The 18,251-nt window shown below is 51.9% G+C and overlaps 1 protein-coding gene across 12 annotated transcripts in view; it reads left to right on the top strand.

Annotated features, from left to right (window-relative positions):
- The window catches only part of MYO9B (myosin IXB), a 132,452-nt gene that overhangs the window by 59,577 nt on the left and 54,624 nt on the right, over nucleotides 1-18,251 (top strand). For all 12 annotated transcript variants that reach the window (XM_037728757.1, XM_037728747.1, XM_037728751.1 and 9 more), the window contains exons 3-8: nucleotides 8,139-8,233; nucleotides 10,909-10,971; nucleotides 12,763-12,862; nucleotides 13,104-13,204; nucleotides 14,629-14,758; nucleotides 17,193-17,282. In XM_037728757.1, the coding sequence (XP_037584685.1) occupies nucleotides 8,139-8,233; nucleotides 10,909-10,971; nucleotides 12,763-12,862; nucleotides 13,104-13,204; nucleotides 14,629-14,758; nucleotides 17,193-17,282 (579 nt within the window). The remainder of the gene's footprint in view (nucleotides 1-8,138; nucleotides 8,234-10,908; nucleotides 10,972-12,762; nucleotides 12,863-13,103; nucleotides 13,205-14,628; nucleotides 14,759-17,192; nucleotides 17,283-18,251) is intronic.

Here is an 18,251-nt window from a genome sequence, read left to right on the forward strand (position 1 = left end):
AAAAAAAAAAAAAAAAAAAAGATCTACTTTCTTACTAATTCTCAAAATACAAAAATATTAACTACAGTCACCATGTTGTACAATAGATTGCTTGAATTTACTCCTCCTAACTGAAATTTTGTGTCCTTTGACCAGCATCTCCCTAGCCCTGCCCCCAACCCCAGTAACCAGTATTCTACTTTCTCCTTTTTTTTTTGAAACAGGGTCTCACTCTGTTGCCCAGGCCGGAAGTCGTGCTGTCAGGTTCACTGCAGCCTCGACTTCCTGGGCCCAAGCATTTCTCCTGACTCAGCCTCCTAAGTAGCTGGGACAACAGATGTGTGCCACCGCACCTCGCTAATTTTTTATTTTTTGTAGAGATGGGGTGTCACTATGTGGCCCAGGCTGGTCTCAAACTCCTGGCCTCAAGCGATCCTCCTACCTCTGCCTCCCAAAGTGCTGGGATTACAGGAGCGAGCTGCTGAGCCCGGCCTATTCATTCATCTGTTGATGGACACTTAGGTTAAGTCCGTGTCTTGGCTATTGTGATTCATGCTGTAATGAGCGTGAGAGCACAGGGGTTTCTTCCACATACTGATGTCATTTCCTTTGGGTAGATACCCAGAAGTGGGCTTGCTGGATGTAGTGAGATGATAATTTTTTTCCAAAGTGTACAACTTATATTAGAAGCATGTTCTTTATATTATAAAAGAAAAAAAAAAGTGTTTCTGTGAAAGGAGAGGCCTTTCTTGCTTTTGAGCGTGTCTGGCACTGTGGGTTCCGTAGCCTGGGCGGACGATGGCATCCGCCTTCCCAGTGCATGTGCCAGATTATATCGCGTAGTTGCTGACACTGGGGTCCCACTTCCTCCCTCCTGTCCACCCCGGACGCCACATGATCTGCCAGGCACACCATCTCCTTGTGCCTGGAGATGGTACAAGCCCCCCCCTCCCCGCCCCAGCCTGCCCAGCCGAGCAGCAACACAATAGCACCCCTCGCTGCGAGCACTGGGCCCGCACTTCCCCCTCGGATGTATAATAGCACCAACCGGATATTTTTAGATGGGCTTTGAAAAGTCGCAGTGTGCTGAGACCACATACCAGACGCGTGAGGTCACCGGGCCTGGGAGCAGCCTCTGTGCATGGATAATTGGTGCACGGGGTAATCGCAGAACCAGAAAGCGAGCCCTTGGGCAGCCACAGTGGTGGGAGGGGCACCTCACATCCCAAAGGCGTTCCCTGTTGTATGTCCCCAAGATACTAGGCCTGGCTGTGATGTGAGAAATCCCTGCAGAGACTTGCCCCCTGGGTTTAAAGGGAGCATTGTTGCTCTTTGGGTTGTGAATGTACATTTCTGGGGATGCCTCTGAAGACCGGGCTCTACACCAAGGCACTGTGGGGACCCCAGCTCAGAGACCTGTTTCCCACTGCAGACACCCCAGGGCCCCCCAACAGGACTGTGTCCGCCCCCCCCCCCCACTCCTTCCAAGGACAGGCGTCCCTTCACCATCTGCTCATAGTTAGGACAGGCAGGGGAGCTTTCTCTGTCCCTTCGTGGGCGTTTATTTTAGGTCTGCCTGACTGATCTCTGAATTGAGGCTGCTTGGGAGGGGAATCTGGTCATGGGACCACATAGGCAAGGCCAGGCATCGTGCTGTCAGGCACGGAGCAGGGAGGAGGTCCTAGGCCCGGGCACCAGGCTCCAGGCTGAAGCTCATTTCCTGCGTGAGCTCCAGACTATGGCCCTGCAGGGTCCCGTGAGCATCCAAGGAAATGAGACGGTGCCTCCAGGCTGCAGGTTCCACTCCAAACGAAAACAAAACAGTTCTCAGCCACCCTCTCTAGGACTTCCCCCTTCAGGCTGCCCCACAAAAGCCTCTACTCAGGGGTCAGCCAAAATCTTAACCTGCTCGGGCCACTGTAACAGAATGTGGTTACACATTGCGTAAGTACGGGAGAAATGTGTCATTGGACAATGAGAGCTGGAAATGAAACCAAAGACCGCAGGGACCCCTCAGCACCTAGGATGCAGCACACGTGGGAGCTTTCAGGAGGGACAGAGGGACCAGTGAGCCCCGACTACCTGGCCCTGCACCCCGCTTGTATTCCTGTTTCTATACATCAGTGCTCCCCAGCCGGGGTGATATAATGATCTCTAGGGATATTCTTTGGTTATCCCAGATGGCATCTGGTAGGTAGAGGCCAGGGATGCTATTCAGCACCGTGAGGTACACACGATGCCCCATTACATGGAGTGGTTCACCCCCAAAATGTCCCATAGGCACCCAGGAAAGCCAGCTTCACCAGCAGTGCCCCTGGTGGTTCCCGACCACCAACGAGCCCCCCGGGTTTCATGAGACCCTCCAGAGACTGTTTCAAAATTCAACAGGTCAGACCAGGCACAGTAGCTCACACCTGTAATCCCAGTACTTTGGGAGGTCGAGATGGAAGGATCGCCCAAGTCCAGGAGCCCCAAACGAACCTGGGTACCATAGCGAGATTCGTCTCAACAAAAATAATTTTAAAAATCAGCCAGGCATGGGCCTGGCACAGTGGCTCATGCCTGTAATCCCAGCACTTTGGGAGGCCGAGGCGGGTGGATCACCTGGGGTCGGGAGTTCGAGACCAGCCTGACCAACATGGAGAAACCCCGTCTCTACTAAAAATACAAAATTAGCTGGGTGGGGTGGCGCATGCCTATAATCCCAGCTACTCGGGAGGCTGAGGCAGGAGAGTCACTTGAACTCAGGAGGCAGAGGTTGCTGTGAGCCGAGATCGCACCATTGCACTCCAGCCTGGGAAACAAGAGCAAAATTCCATCTCAAAAAAAAAAAAAAGTTAGCCAGGCACAGTGATACATACCTGTGGTCCCAGCTACTTAGGAGGCAGAAATGGGAAGATCACCTGAGCCAAGGAGGTCCAGGCTACAGTGAGCTCGCATCACTGAACTCCAGCCTAGGCAACGGAGTAAGACCCTGCCTCAAAAAAAAAATAATCAACTGGTGAGCAAAGCTCATGTAGCAACCCAGGTTCCCCTCCCTCTGAAAAGCACCCAGCTACTGCCTGAACCCCCTTCTCTGTAAAGAGCCAGGTCACCTCTCTGGGGCCCCCTCCCTACAACCTTCCTGCCCCCATTATCTCAAGCCCCTCCCTGTTTCCTTGTCCCATGACCCAAACAGCCACCCTCTTGAGGAGCGTGACCTGCATGTGGGCTCAGCCACAGACACAGTCTAGGCTTCAAGCTCTGCCCGAGGCTTTGCAGCTGAATGGACCTTTCTCCAAGGGAGTATCTGGGCCTTCCATGGTCAGATCCTTTTTTTTTTTTTAAACAGTCTCACCCTTTCACCCAGGCTGGAGTACAGGAGGGCAAACGCAGCTCGCTGCAGCCTCAACCTCCTGGGCTGAAGCAGTCCTCCCACCTGAGCCTCCAAAGTAACTGGAACTACAGCCTCCACCACCATACCTGGCTAACTTTTCTTATTTTTTCTGGATTCAGCGTTTCACCGTGTTGCCGAGACTGGTCTCGAACTCCTGGCCTCAAGCCATCCTCCTGCCTCGTCCTCCCAAAGTGCTGTACCGGTGTGACCACTGTACCCAGCCAGTCAGATACATTTCTAATAGGACTTCCCCCTTCAGGCTGCCCCACAAAAGCCTCCACTCAGTGGTCAGCCAAAATCTTAACCTGTTCGGGCTACTGTAGCAGAATGTGGTTACACATTGCTTAAGTATGGGAGAAATGTGTCATTGGACAATTCTGTGGTTGTGCAAACATCCTAGAGTGAACTTACACAAACCTAGATGATATAGCCTACTACGTACTTACACTGTAGGTGTGTAGTTGGTTATACACTACTCATAGGTGTATTAATGTATAACCACTAGTAGTCTATACCTCTACACATAGGTGTAGCTAGCCGGGCACAGCGGCTCACGCCTGTAATCCTGGCACTTTGGGAGGCCAAGGCAGGTGGATCACCTCAGGTCAGTAGTTCAAGACCAGCCTGGCCTCAAACTCTGGTGAAACCCTGTCTTTATTTAAAAATGCAAAAATTAGCCGGGCGTGGTGGCTCACGCCTGTAGTCTCAGCTACTCAGGAGGCTGCAGCAGGAGGATCGCTTGAACCCGGGAGGCAGAGGTTGCATTGCACCGAGATCATGCCACTGCGCTCCAGCCTGGGCAACAGAGTTAAGACTTGGTCTCAAGAAAACAAAAACAAATAGGTGTGGCCCGTTGCTTCTAGGCTACAAACCTGTACAGCATGTTACTGCACTGAATACCGTGGGCAGTTGGAACACAATGGTAAATATTTGTGTATCTAAACATAGGCCAGGCCTGGTGGCTCATACCTGTAATCCTAGCACTTTGCAAGGCCTAGGCAGGAGGATTGCCTGAACCCAGGAGGTCGAGGCTACAGGGAGCCAAGATCACACCACCACACTCCAGCCTGGGCGACAGACCAAGATTCTGTCTCTAAATAGAGAGATAGGCCGGTGCATTGGCTCACACCTATAACCCCAACACTTTGAGAGGCCAAAGTGAGCAGATTGCTTGAGCCCAGGAGTTTGAGACTGGCCTGGGCAACACAGTGAAACCCCTTCTCTACAAAAAATCAGCCAGGTGTGCTGACACATGCCTGTAGTCTCAGCTACCTGGGAGCCTGAGGCGGGAGGATCACCTTGAGCTCTGGAGGTTGAGGCTGCAGTGAGCCACCATCATGCCACTGCACTCTAGCCTGGGCGACAGAGTGAGACCCTGTCTCAGAAAAAAGATGGGGTGCCAGGTGCCGTGGCTCACTCCTGTAATCCCAGCACTTTGGGAGGCCAAGGCAGGTGGATCACGAGGTCAGGGGTTCAAGACCAGCCTGACCAACATGGTGAAAACCCATCTCTACTGAAAATACAAAAATTAGCCAGGCATGGTGCTGTGTGCCTATAATCCCAGCTACTCGGGAGGCTGAGGCAGGGGTCACTTGAACCTGGGAAGATGAGGTTGCGGTGAGCCAAGAGCGTGCCATTGCACTCCAGCCCAGGCAACAGAGCGAGACGCTGTCTCAAAAAAAAAAAAAAAGATTTGATGGATGGATCAAAACATAGAAACAGGACAGTAAAGTGCAGTGTTATGATCTGTAGGACCACCGTCATCTATGCGGTCCATCGGTCCCTCATTGACAGCTGTCCCGTGCGGTGCATGACTGTACCATGTAGACCTGGTGGCTGACAGAAATACATTCTCGCAGTTCTGGAAGTGAGAAGTCCAAGGTCAAGGCTCTGGCAGATTTGGGGTCAGGTGAAGGCCCACTTCTTGGCTCATCTATGGCGTTTTTTCCCGTGTCCTCACATGGTGGAAGGAGTGAGGGAGCTCTCTGGGGCCTCTTCTATAAGGACACTAATTCCATTCATGAAGGCCCCATATAAGTGACCTCATCACCTCCCAAAGCACTCATCTCCTGAACCTATCACCTTAGGATTAGATTTCAACATATAAAGTTTGTAGGAGGCCAGGGATGGTGGCTCACGCCTATAATCCCAGCACTTTGGGAGGCTAAGATGAGCAGATCAGTTGAGGTCAGGAGTTTGAGACCAGCCTGGGCAACATCGTGAAACCCAGTCTCTACTAAAAATACAAAAATTAGGCCAGGTGCCCTGGCTCATGCCTGTAATCCCAGCATTTTGGGAGGCCAAGAGGGGTGGATAACAAGGTCAAGAGATCAAGACCATCCTGGCCAATATAGTGAAACCCCATCTCTACTAAAAATACAAAAATTAGCTGGGTCTGGTGGTACGTGCCTGTAGTCCCAGCTACTCGGGAGGCTGAGGCAGGAGAATCGCTTGAACACAGGAGGTGGGGGTTGCAGTGAGCCGAGATCACGCCACTGCCCTCCAGCCTGGTGACAGAGTGAGACTCTGTCTCAAAAAAAAAAATTTAGCCGCACACAGTGGCACAAGCCTGTAATATCAGCCACTCAGGTGGCTGCAGCATGAGAATCGCTTGAACCCAGGAGGCAGAGGTTGCAGTGAGCTAAGATCGCACCATTGCACTCCAACCTGAGCAACAGAGTGAGACCCTGTCTCAAAAAAAAAAAAAAAAAAAAAAAAAACTGTGGGGGACACAGACATAAAGTCCATGACAGCCAGTATGCATCCCCCTGTGGAATGAGGCCTTCAGGAAGACCCCGTTATTCCGTGTCTTCGTGTCTCCAGCTTCTGCCTCCCCTGCGTACTTGGCCACCACGTCCCCCATCTCCTACAGTGGGACCTTCGCAATGGCCTTGACGCTCCCTTCCCACTGTGGCCTCACTCCCTCCTCTCCTCCCTGGGCGTCCCAGCCTCTCAAACGGGAACATCACTCCTGCCAAACTTTCCACGTTTGACTCCACGGCGTGCCCCCCGCCCCTGTGCCCTCCCCCTGCAAGGTCACCTCTTCCCCCAAACCCAGCAGTCACAAGGGCTTGGATGGTAGAACACCAGGCCCCAGGATCAGCTCTGCCTCCTCGCTCTCATCTGTCAGGCCTTGCAGCCTGCATCCTGCTGGCCTCACCCCACCTTCTTTCTCCCTAAAAAAAAGAGCCCCCCCGACCACCTCTTCCAGCTTCTCTGTCCTGCCCCAGGCACCTTCCCTGCCTCAAGTTCCCCCAGGGCTCCATCTTAACCCCTCTGGAGCAGTAAGTCCCTCATGAGAAGGGAGCACCCCAGGAAGTTGGACAGGGAGTGGATGTCCGCCATCTTCATGCAGGTGATAGTTGTATGGAAACCCCAGAGGGCACGCCTGCATACTGCCTGCACTGCACACTTCCCTGTGTGTGTGGACTCCTCAGTACAGGGCAAAAAGATGGCCCTGTGAAAATGGGATGAAACATTGACTACAGGCGAGCCATTGTGCCTGTCATCACAGATCTTTGGGAGTCCAGGGCAGGAGGATCACTAGAGGCCAGGAGTTTAAGACCACCCTAGACAACGTAGGGACATGCTGTCTCTACAAAAAATTTAAAATATTAGCCAAGCATGGTGGCGTGCACCTGTGGTCCCAGCTGCTTGGGAGGCTGAGGCAGGAGGATTGCATGAGCCCAGGAGGTTGAGGCTTGCAGTGAGCTATGATTGCACCATTGCACTCCAGCCTAAGGGACAGAGCAAGACCCTGCCTCTTAAAAAGAAAAAAGCAGCAGCAACCAGACACAAGTCTGGGCATGCTGGTACATGCCTGTGGTTGCAGCTACTCGGGAGGCTGAGGTGGGAGGATCTCTTGAGCACAGGAGACAGAGGTTGCAGTGAGCTGAGATCACACCACTGCACTTCAGCCTGGGCAGCAGAGCAAGACCCCATCTCAAAAATAATATAAAATTTAAAAGTAAAAAAATAAAGTGTATTTAGACCACAAATAAATAAATAAAATGATGTTTTTGCAAATTATGTCACAATCTGGAAAATATTAACTAATAAGATAAATCAAGGCCAGGCACAATGGCTCATGCCTGTAATTCCAGCATTTTGGGAGACTGAGGTGGGTGGATCATTTGAGCTCAGGAGTTCCATACCAGCCTGGCAACATGGCAAAACCCCATCTCTAAAAAAAATTAGCCAGGTGTGGTGGCGCACTCCTCCAGTCCCAGCTACTCGGGAAGCTGAGGTGGGAGGATTGCTTCAGCCCAAGAGGCAGAGGTTGCACTCCAGCCCGGGGGATGTTGTGTGACTCTGTCTCAAGAAAAAGAAAATGGGCTACCCTCTGCTTACTGGGTAGCATTGCTTTGCAGGAACTGTTAAAGAAAAAACAGAGACCGGGCACAGCGGCTCATGCGCTTTGGGAGGCTGAGGCAGGCAGATTGCCTGAGCTCAGGAGTTCGAGACCAACCTGGACGACATGGTGAAACCCCATATCTACTAAAATAGCTTGGTAGTGCACGTCTGTAGTCCCAGCTACCCAGGAAGCTGAGGCATGAGAATTGCTTGAACCCGCGAGGCAGAGGTTGCAGTGAGCCGATATCGCAACACTGCACTCCAGCCCAGGCGACCGAGTGAGACTATGGCCAAATGAAAAAAAAAGAAAAAATAGATAAATTGAAAAATTCAAAATAAAAGTAAAAGTAAAAGCACAGTATAAAATGAGAGGGAAAAAAAAGAAATTCCATCGTCATGATCTGAAAAGCTGCTTTTGATTCCCTTGCAGGCTTTTGGAAACGCCAAGACGGCCCACAACAACAACTCCAGCCGGTTTGGGAAATTCATCCAAGTCAGCTACCTAGAGAGTGGCATCGTGAGAGGGTGAGTCGGTGTCCCTTATGTCCCCACTGGTGGGTGTATGGTGCGTGCCTGTAGTCTCAACTACTTGGGAGGCTGAGGCAGGAGAATTGCTTGAACCCAGAAGGCAGAGGTTGCGGTGAGCCGAAATCGCGCCATTGCACTCCAGCCTGGACAACAAGGGTGAAACTCGGTCTCCAAAAAAAAAAAGAAAATGATTGGGGAAGGGAAGGAGCCATCATTGGTCAGGCGACGTTTCAGTACCGACACCCATTACTGGCTTGCCATCCTGCCACCGTGGGGCCACATCCTCTGCCAGACCCTCAGAAGCAGCCCAGGGAATCAGCCACAGGCCGAGATTGAAACATGAGTCTCCTTCTAGAACCAGACACAGCCTCCCTCCCCAGGAATGCAGACTACAGGAAGGCGCCGAAACTGAATGGTTACTAGCCCGGGGAAGGAATACAAGGAAACGCTTTTTCTCTTATTTGAAAGAAGAGAGGCCCCAGGCCAGGCCATCCAAACCCACCTGTGCATGTTGTGTGTCCCTGTGTAAGCCAGCAGATGAAAGACTGCTGTCCTGGGCCAGGCGTGGTGGCTCATGCCTATAATCCCAGCATTTCGGGAGACTGAGGCAGGTAGATCTCTTGAGCCCAGGAGTTCAAGACCAGCCTGCCCAATGTGGTGAAACCCCATCTCTACTAAAATTACATTAGCTGGGCGTGGTGGTGTATGCCTGTAATCCCAGCTACTTAGGAGGCTGAGGCAGGAGAGCTGCTTGAACCCAGGAGGCGGAGATTGCAGTGAGCCAAGATTGTGCCACTGCACTCCAGCTTGGACAATAGAGTGAGACTCTGTCTCAAAAAAAAAAAAAAAAGACTGCTGTCCTGGAGACAGGCAGGTGGCATTCAGCAGGCCCTGGATTGGGTCCCTTGTGCTGCCCCCTGGCTCTGCCACCCCTTGGGTACCAGCCAGGTCTCCTGCATGATAGGATGGGCTCAGATGAGACTGATCTGGAGGCCCCAGTGAGCTCACACATCTGGTGATGGCGGACCCCCATGATAGACCGGCCCCACCAGACTCAGCCAGCCCCAGCTGGTGTGAAAGGATCCCACCAGGCCACCCCCTTCCCATGGGGCCCTGGGCAGCACAGTCTCTCCAAGCCTCGGTTCCTTGTCCACTCCTCAGGAGCCGCCATGCTGGCCTCAGCGCCTGCCCCAGCATGTAAGAGGAGTCCCTGAGAAATACATAAAACGATGCGTACAACATATATGTCCTCAAAAAACCATTCACTGCCACTGCTTTTAGCATTGAGAGATATTTGGGGCTGCAGAGACACCCTAGTCCCCTGCACTGGCAGCCTTAGACTCAAGGTCCCACATGATGCCACGTGCCTTCCGAGGGGCCTCTGAAAACTTAACTTGGAGGAAACACCTTAACTGCTTGGCGTAATGAAAACAGCCGGGAGCAGTAGTTCACGCCTGTAGTCCCAGCACTTTGGGAGGCTGAGGTGAGCAGATCATGAGTCAAAATGTAGAGACCAGCCTGGCCAGCACGGTGAAACCCCATCTCTACTAAAAATACAAAAAGTAGCCAGGCTTGTTGGCATGCACCTGTAGTCCCAGTTACTTGGGAGGCTGAGGCAGAAGAATTGCTTGAACCTGGGAGGCGGAGGTTGCAGTGAGCCGAGATCATGCCAGTGCACGCCAGCCTGGGTGACAAGAGAGCAAAACTCCATCTCAAAAAAAAAGAAAATGATCAGTAAACAGCAGAACACCAGACCATTATAGATACAACCAAGTATTGATGGGCATCACAGACCCCTGTGATTTCTGTAAAAAAATTGAAGCCCCAGATCCAGAGAAGGTACCTGCAGATCAGAACCAGCAAAGGACTTGCGTCTAGAATATAGAAAGAGCATTTACAGCTCAATAATAGTACCAAGACCCCAGTAAGAAAACCGCAAAAGACGTCAATGGGTACTTCATCAGAGAAGAGCTATGAATGACCAGTAAGCACGTGAGCAGATGTTCAGCATCATCAGTCACCAGGGAAGTGCAAATCCAAACCACAGTGACAGGCCAGATGCATGGCTCACGCCTATAATCCCAACACTTCAGGAGACCGAGGCAGGCAGATCACTTGACGCCAGGAATTACAGACTAGCCTGGGCAACATGATGAAACCCCATCTCTACAAAAACTAAAAAAATTAGCCTGTAGTCCCAGCTACTTGGGAGGCTGAGGTGGGAGGATCACTTGAGCCTGGGAGGTCGAGGCTTCATTGAGTTATAATCATGCCGCTGCACTCCAGCCTGCACAACAGAGTGAGACCCTGTCTTAAAACCAATGCCGGGTGCAATGGCTCACACCTGTAATTCCAGCACTTTGGGAAGCTGAGGCAGGTGGATCACCTGAGGTCAGGATTTCGATACCAACCTGACCAACATAAAGAAATCCCATCCCTACTAAAAATACAAAATTAGCCGGGCATGATGGCACATGCCTGTAATCCCAGCTACTCAGGAGGCTGAAGCAGGAGAGTCGCTTAAACCCAAGAGGCGGAGGTTGCAATGAGCGGAAATCGTGCCATTGCACTCCAGCCTGGACAACAGAGCAAGATTCCATCTCAAAAAAAATAATAATAACACAATACTACAACTTAACATTCTATTCTTTCTCTTTTTCTCTTAATGACAGAGCTGTTGTCGAAAAATATCTGCTTGAAAAGTCTCGCCTGGTATCTCAGGAGAAGGACGAGAGGTAGGAGAACGTTTCCTCAGGGATCTCTGAATGCCATGTCACGTCTGTAATTCCTCCTACAGAGGAGGGAAGCAACAGAAATGTCCTGAGCTCAGAAGAACTTTGCAGGAGGCCATGGAGGCTCTCACAGGAGCGGGCCTGCCCATCCGTCTTCTCCCCAGATCTGCCCCGTGGCCTCACACTTTGTCCTCATACCTCCCAAGCCACCTTTGTGTGCCTCCCCGGAGGTTTTGTCCCCAGTAGGTGCTCAGATGTCTGCACAATGTATAGTTAGATTGGAAACTTTTCTCAGGCATGGTGGCCTGCACCTGTGCCTATCATCCCAGCTATTGAGGAGGCCTAGGCAGACAGGATCACCTGAGCCCAGGAGGTTGAGGCTGCAGTGAGCTAGATGCTACGCTTCAGCCTGGGCAATAGGGCGAGTCCTTCTCTCTTTATTTTTGTTTGTTTGGTTGGTTGGGCTTTTTGTTTTTGTTTTGTGTCAGAGTCTTGATCCCAGCTCACTGCCATCCCCGCCTCCTGGGTTCAAGCGATTCTCGTGCCTTAACCTCCCGAGCAGCTGGGATTACATGCGTACGCCACCGTGCCCGGATAGAGTCTTGTCTCTTTAAGAAAAAAAAAAAGAACAGGCCTGGAGCAGTGACTCATGCCTATAATCCCAGCACTTTGGGAGGCCTAGGCGGGAGGATCACATGAACCCAGGAGTTCAAGACCACCCTGGGCAACATGGTGAAACCCCATCTCTACAAAGAAGACCAAAAAAAATTAGCTGGGCATAGTGACAAACAACTGTAGTCCCAGCTACTCAGGAGGCTGAGCTGGGAGGATCACTTGAACCCAGGAGGTCAAGACTGCAGTGAGCTGTGATCGCACCTCTGCACTCCAGCCTGAGCAACACAGCAAAACCCTTTCTTAAGAAAAAAAAAAAAAAAAAGATTAGAAACATTTCTGATTAGCTGGGCACCATGGCTCACGCCTGTAATCCCAGCACTTTGGGAGGCTGAGGCAGGCGGATCACGAGGTCAGGAGTTTGAGACCAGTCTGAACAACATGGTAAAACCTCATCTCTACTAAAAATACAAAAAACTAGCTGGGTATGGTGGCTCACGCCTATAATCCCAGCTACCTGGGAGGCTGAAGCAGGAGAATCACTTGAACCCAGGAGGTGGAAGTTGTGTGTGCCAAGATCGCACCATTGCACTCCAGCCTGGGCGAGGGAGCAAGACTCCATTTCAAAAAGAAGTTGGGGGGGTGGGCGGGCGCGGTGGCTCATGCCTGTAATCCCGGCACTTTCAGAGGCCAAGGTGGGCAGATCACGAGGTCAGGTGTTCAAGACCAGCCTGCCCGACATAGTGAAACCCCATCTCTACTAAAATACAAAAATGAGCTGGGTGTGGTGGTGAGCGCCTGTAATCCTGGCTTCTCAGGAGGCTGAGGCAGGAGAATCACTTGAACTTGAACCCCAAAGGCAGAGGTTGCAGTGAACCGAGATCGCCCCACTGCACTCCAGCCTGGGCAATAGAGTAAGACTCCGTCTCAAAAGAAAAAAGAAACGTTTCTGATTGACAAATAAGTGAGACGGACACCTACCCGCCTCCAATCCTCCAGAAACCTATTCGCTCAAGACATTTATTTGTTTTGTTTTTTTAAGACATAGTAAGAAGTGACTTACTGTTTTAAGTTTGTGCATATTTGAGGTGTGTTCTCCAAAGCCGTGTTAGTAGCGCTTTGCAGAGTAGCTATTGCTTGGCCTCCAAGAACGACTGTTTTCCTCCCAATTTTGACCTGCAGGAACTACCACGTGTTTTATTATTTGTTACTCGGGGTCAGTGAGGAAGAACGCCGAGAATTTCAGCTTAAGCAGCCTGAAGATTATTTCTACCTCAACCAGGTAAACAGCCTCGAGCCCCAGCCACAAATGGCACCTCTGTTCCCAGCCTCAAGCTGTTTATGCACAGCCGGGAAGTCAGAGGCAGCCTGCCCTGGCCCCCAAACCCACTCCCAGAAGGCAGCATTAAAAGAACCCATTCATTCCCCTGGTCCTGGGGCCCTGCCCCGCCAGCTCCAGCCAAAATCACTCTGGCACGCCACCCTCACCAGCGCAGGAATGCCCTGACGCCTTTGTTTTCCAGCATAACTTGAAGATTGAAGATGGGGAGGACCTGAAGCATGACTTTGAGAGGCTCAAGCAGGCCATGGAGATGGTGGGCTTCCTCCCCGCCACCAAGAAGCAGTAAGTATGTGGCCCCCGGCCCGTCCCCCCAAGCCTACAGGGAGCATGCGTGGCCCTTGCCAGTCACTCTGTAGTACAATCCACAACCCAGTGAAAACGGGCAAGCAGTGTCCTGAACAGAGCTGCCCTACAGAATGTGGCCCAATAGCAGTGAGCACATGAGAAGGGCCTCAAGCCATTGGTCATTGGGTGATGCCAATTAAAGGTAACGTGAACATTCTTAACACTGCGGAACTGTACCCTTAAAAATGGTTTGCCAGCCGGGTGTGGTGGCTCATGCCTGTAATCCCAGCACTTTGGGAGGCTGAGGCGGGAGGATCATCTGAGGTCGGGAGTTCAAGACCAGCCTGACCAACATAGAGAAACCCCATCACTAGTAAAAATACAATTTAGCCGGGCATGATGGTGCACGCCTGTAATCCCAGCTACGCAGGAGGCTGAGGCACAAGAATCCCTTGAACCTAGAAGGCGGAGGCCACAGTGCCACTGAACTCCAGCCTGGGTGACAGAGTGACACTCTGTCTCAAAAATAAATAAAAAGACGGCACCTCTGAATAGCCAATGGACTCTAGCCTGGACAACATAGCCAGCGACTGGCCAGACACAAGTACCTACAGTTTCATTCCCATCAAGTTCATAGGCAGCATTACATGTCAAGACCATGCTTCCTCTGGGCTTGGGGGGCTCCAGGATCCAGGACCTGGAATGTTCTATTTCTTGGTCTGGGGGCTAGAGGGATCTGTACACTTTTTTCTTTTTTGAGACAGAGTTTCACTAGCCAGGTATGGTGGTGCAAACCTGTAGTCCCAGCTGCCCAGGAGGTTGAGGTAGGAGGATCACCTGAGCCCAGGGAGGTTGAGGCTGCAGTGAGCTGTGATCGTGCCACTGCACTCCAGCCTGGGTGACAGAGTGAGACTCTGTTTCAAAAAAAAAAAAAAAGAAAATAGCTATCTAGCCAGGTGTGGTGGTTCAGGCCTATAATCCCAGCTATTCAGGAGGCCAAGGCAGGAGGATCACCTGAGGCCAGGAGTTTGAGACCAGCCTGGGCAACACAGCAAGACCCCGTCCCTTTAAAAATATGTTTTTAAATGAGCTAAGTGTAGTAGCCTGTAGTCCCAACTACTTAGGAGGCTGAGGCAGTAGAATCACTTGAGCCCAGGAGTTAGAGGTTACGGTGAGCTATGATTGTGTCACTGCACTCCAACCTGGGCGACAGAGCCAGACCCAGTCTCAAAAAAAAGAGAACTGTCTGCAAAGTCACATTCCAGAGAGGCAGTCCTCAAGAGAGGCCTTAGACACCTTTCCACCTTCATGCGCTCCTACCAGAATCGGCTGGCCGTATGGATTCGGCCCAGTTCCCTGGAAGTGTCTGCTGTCTTAGGAATGTAGAAGCTGCCCAAATGTGAGTGCCTTTTCCTTCCCAGGATTTTTGCTGTCCTCTCGGCCATCCTGTACCTGGGCAACGTCACTTACAAGAAGAGAGCCACAGGCCGAGAGGAAGGGTTGGAGGTCGGGCCGCCCGAGGTGCTGGACACCCTGTCCCAGCTTCTGAAGGTACCGTTTGCCACCTCTGTCCCTCCTCAGGCTGACTCTCAATATGCCTCTGGGTACCTCTCAATATGAGGGATGACACCCAGAACTTCCTACATCGGCTGAGGTTTCATCAGCCAGGTCCTCACGTCCCACGCTATCATCTCCACCGTGTTCCTTCCTCATTTCTGACAAACTCTGTGGACAGGGCACCTCCTCCTCCCACCCTCAAGTGAAAGCCTCTTTAAAACTACAGCAGGCCGGGTGTGGTGACACGCCTGTAATCCCAGCACTTTGGGAGGCTGAGGCGGGCAGATCACCTGAGGTCAGGAGTTTGAGACCAGACTGGCCAACATGGTGAAACCCCGTCTGTACTGAAAATACAAAAAGCAATTAGCCAGGTGTGGTGGTGCGCGCCTATAGGCCCAGCTACTCAGGAAGCTGAGGCGTGAGAATTGCTTGAACCTGGGAGGCGGAGGCTGCAGTGAGCCAAGATCTCACCACTGCGCTCCAGCCTGGGTGACAGAGCAAGACTCTGTCTCAAAAAAACTACAGCTTGGGGCTGGGTGCAGTGGCTCATCCTTGAAATCCCAGCTACTTGGGAGACTGAGGCAGGAGGATCGCTTGAGGCTAGGAGTTCCAGACTAGCCTGGACAGCATAGTATCTGTTGATCTCTACAAAAAAATTTAAAAATCAGGCAGCTCTTGGTGGTGTGCTCCTGTAATCCCAGCCACCCAGGAGGCCAAGGCAGGAAGATTGCTAGAGCCCAGGAGCTCATTGCTGCCGTGAGCTCTGATCATGCCACTGCACTGCAGCCTGAGTGAGTGACAGAGCAAGGCCCTGTCCCTCAAAAAACAAAAAATTCCAGTTTGATCAGTGAAGTCATTTTCTCTTGGACCTGCCGTCCCCTACTCCACTGGTTCTCAGCCAAGGGCAGTTCTGCCCCCAGGACACACCAGGCAATGTCTGCTTGCCATACTCTGGGCTGCTCCTGGCATCTGCTAGGCAGAGGCCAGGGATGCTGCCCAACACCCTGCAGTGCACAGGACAGCCCCGCCATGGCAGAGAATTATCCAGCTCCAAGTACAAATGGCAGTGAGGCTGAGGAGCCCTGCCATGGTATTTTTTAATCCATTTATGCCTAGTGTTCCATTATTGGAACACTAAGTCTGTGGGAGTTACATCCTCTTGCTCAAGGTCCTCACCAAGGTCTGATTGCAAAAAGTCAAAAAAAATTGCAACCTCAGGCATAAATTAAGCATGCGTTCCACCTGTAGCTTTTCTTAAAGTAGGGTACAAGAGCCCCAGCTTTTGTTGAGTTCTTGGGGATATATGAGCATCTGCTGGGATATTTAGAGAAAGCCCCTGCTGGCCAGGTGCGGTGGCTCACACCTGTAATCCCAGCACCTTGGAAGGCCAAGGCGGGTGGATCACCTGAGGTTAGGAGTTCGAGCCCAGCCTGACCAATATGGAGAAACCCCGTTTCTACTAAAAATACAAAAATTAGCCAGGTGTGGTGGCACGCACGTGTAGTCTCATCTACTTGGGAGGCCAAGACAGGAAAATTGCTTGAACCCAGGAGACGGTTGCAGTGAGCCGAGATCATGCCATTGCACTCCAGCCTGGTGACACAAGACTGCATCTCAAAAAAAAAAAAGAGAGAGCGAAAGCCCCCACTCATCCCCCACTCTTGCTGCTGATGGGCAGAGACCACCAGCTCAGAAAGGGAGCTTGGCAGTTGGGGGAGGGATGAGCGTGTTGGGCTGTCTGGCTAATGTCTAGCCCCAGTCCCTGTGCGACGGATGGGAACCACCAGCTCCAACAGGCAAGGCAGTGAGTGCTGGTCACCAGGCGCCACCCGGACCCACAGCCTGCACTCACATGAGAACTGTGCATGCACACACCGGGGCCACAGAGCCTGAGCATCCAGCGAGCCTATGCCATGTGGGAATTCTGAAACCTGCCAAGTGCAGAACAGCCCATCTCAGGCCGGGCGCGGTGGCTCACGCCGGTAATCCCAGCACTTTAGGAGGCCAAAGCGGGCAGATCACTTAAGGTCAGGAGTTCAAGACTAGCCTGACCAACATAGAGAAAGCCCATCTCTATTAAAAATATAAAAATTAGCCGGATGTGGTGGTGCGTGCCTGCTACTGGGGAGGCTGAGGCAGAAGAATCACTTGAACCTGGGAGGCGGAGGTTGCAGTGAGCCAAGATTATGCCACTGCACTCCAGCCTGGGTGATAGAGTGAGACTCCATCACCATCTCAAAAAAAAAATAACAAAACCCAGCACATCACAGGTGGGTGGGTGGGCCTCAGAGCTCACTTCCAGGCCTGGCTGCTGGGACTCCATCTCCTAGCTGCCTCAGGCTCCAGGCCTTGCCTCAGTGACACCAGGACATGCCTGATAAGCCCTCCATCTCCCTTTTCCTTCTCCCCCTCCTTGATCTCCAAACAGGTGAAGCGGGAAATCTTGGTGGAGGTTCTAACCAAAAGAAAAACAGTGACCGTCAACGACAAGCTCATCCTTCCCTACAGCCTCAGCGAGGTGAGTGCTGCCCAGGCGCTCACGGGGTGCCTGACCCCGAAACACAAATGGGAGAGGTCCTTGGAAACAGCTGGCATGGGTGGGCTATTCCTGTCCCTGAAGCACTAGAATGGAACCCAGGCAGTGCCTGTGATTGTCACATGAGGCCAACTATGGCACAAGCCAGCCTGGGAGGCAAACCATGGCCCTCAGACCAGAACTTGAGCCATATGCAGTCATAGCTGTGTTTCTAGATGTCCTGTGTGCATGCTGGTTCTCACCAGCAATGGTTGGCCAGATCCGGCCCTCCACCTGGTTTTGCTAATAAAGTTTTATTGGCACATGGCCATACCCATTCATTTACATACCATCTAAACTGCTTTGGGGCTATAACAGCTAAACAGAGCAGTTGGGACAGAGAACATCAGGCCCCAAAGCCAAAATAATGACCCATGGTCCCTTCCAGAAAAAAATTTGCCCATCCCTGGACTCTGGAACATGACACTGACTGCCCTTATGTAACTCCCAGCGTATGAGTCTTGATAAGACACCTCCCTCTGGTCTTTGCCCTAGCCTGGATGTTTTCTCTGTGCTGTATTTCTCTTGCATTTTTCCATCTCAAGAGCAGAGTCACTTGCAGCTTGTTTAATAACAGGAAAGTACCTAGTCACGGGGCGGGGGGCCAGGGGGATTTTTAGCTTCTCACCCAATGGGAAGCTGCTATGGATTTCAGACAGGCATCGGGGACATTCTAAGCCCACACGGGTCCGGGGCACCACGTGATGTTGCCAGGAAGTGGCTGCATAGCACCTAAGACCTGAGCAACACCGGTGCCCCCGAGAGGCTCCGTGCAGAGCCAGAAGCACCAGGCAGGGGCTGGGTTCTGTGTAGCTCCGTTTCCTTGACATCCAGGACATGCAAAACGAGGGGGACATCTTCTGGGTCTTGTCTGCAGCTGAATACATATGTCAGAGCTGAGACCTGAATATG

Source organism: Cebus imitator, unplaced genomic scaffold (assembly GCF_001604975.1).
Source record: "Cebus imitator isolate Cc_AM_T3 unplaced genomic scaffold, Cebus_imitator-1.0 Scaffold280, whole genome shotgun sequence".
In the NCBI taxonomy this organism is placed as follows: Eukaryota; Metazoa; Chordata; class Mammalia; order Primates; family Cebidae; genus Cebus; species Cebus imitator.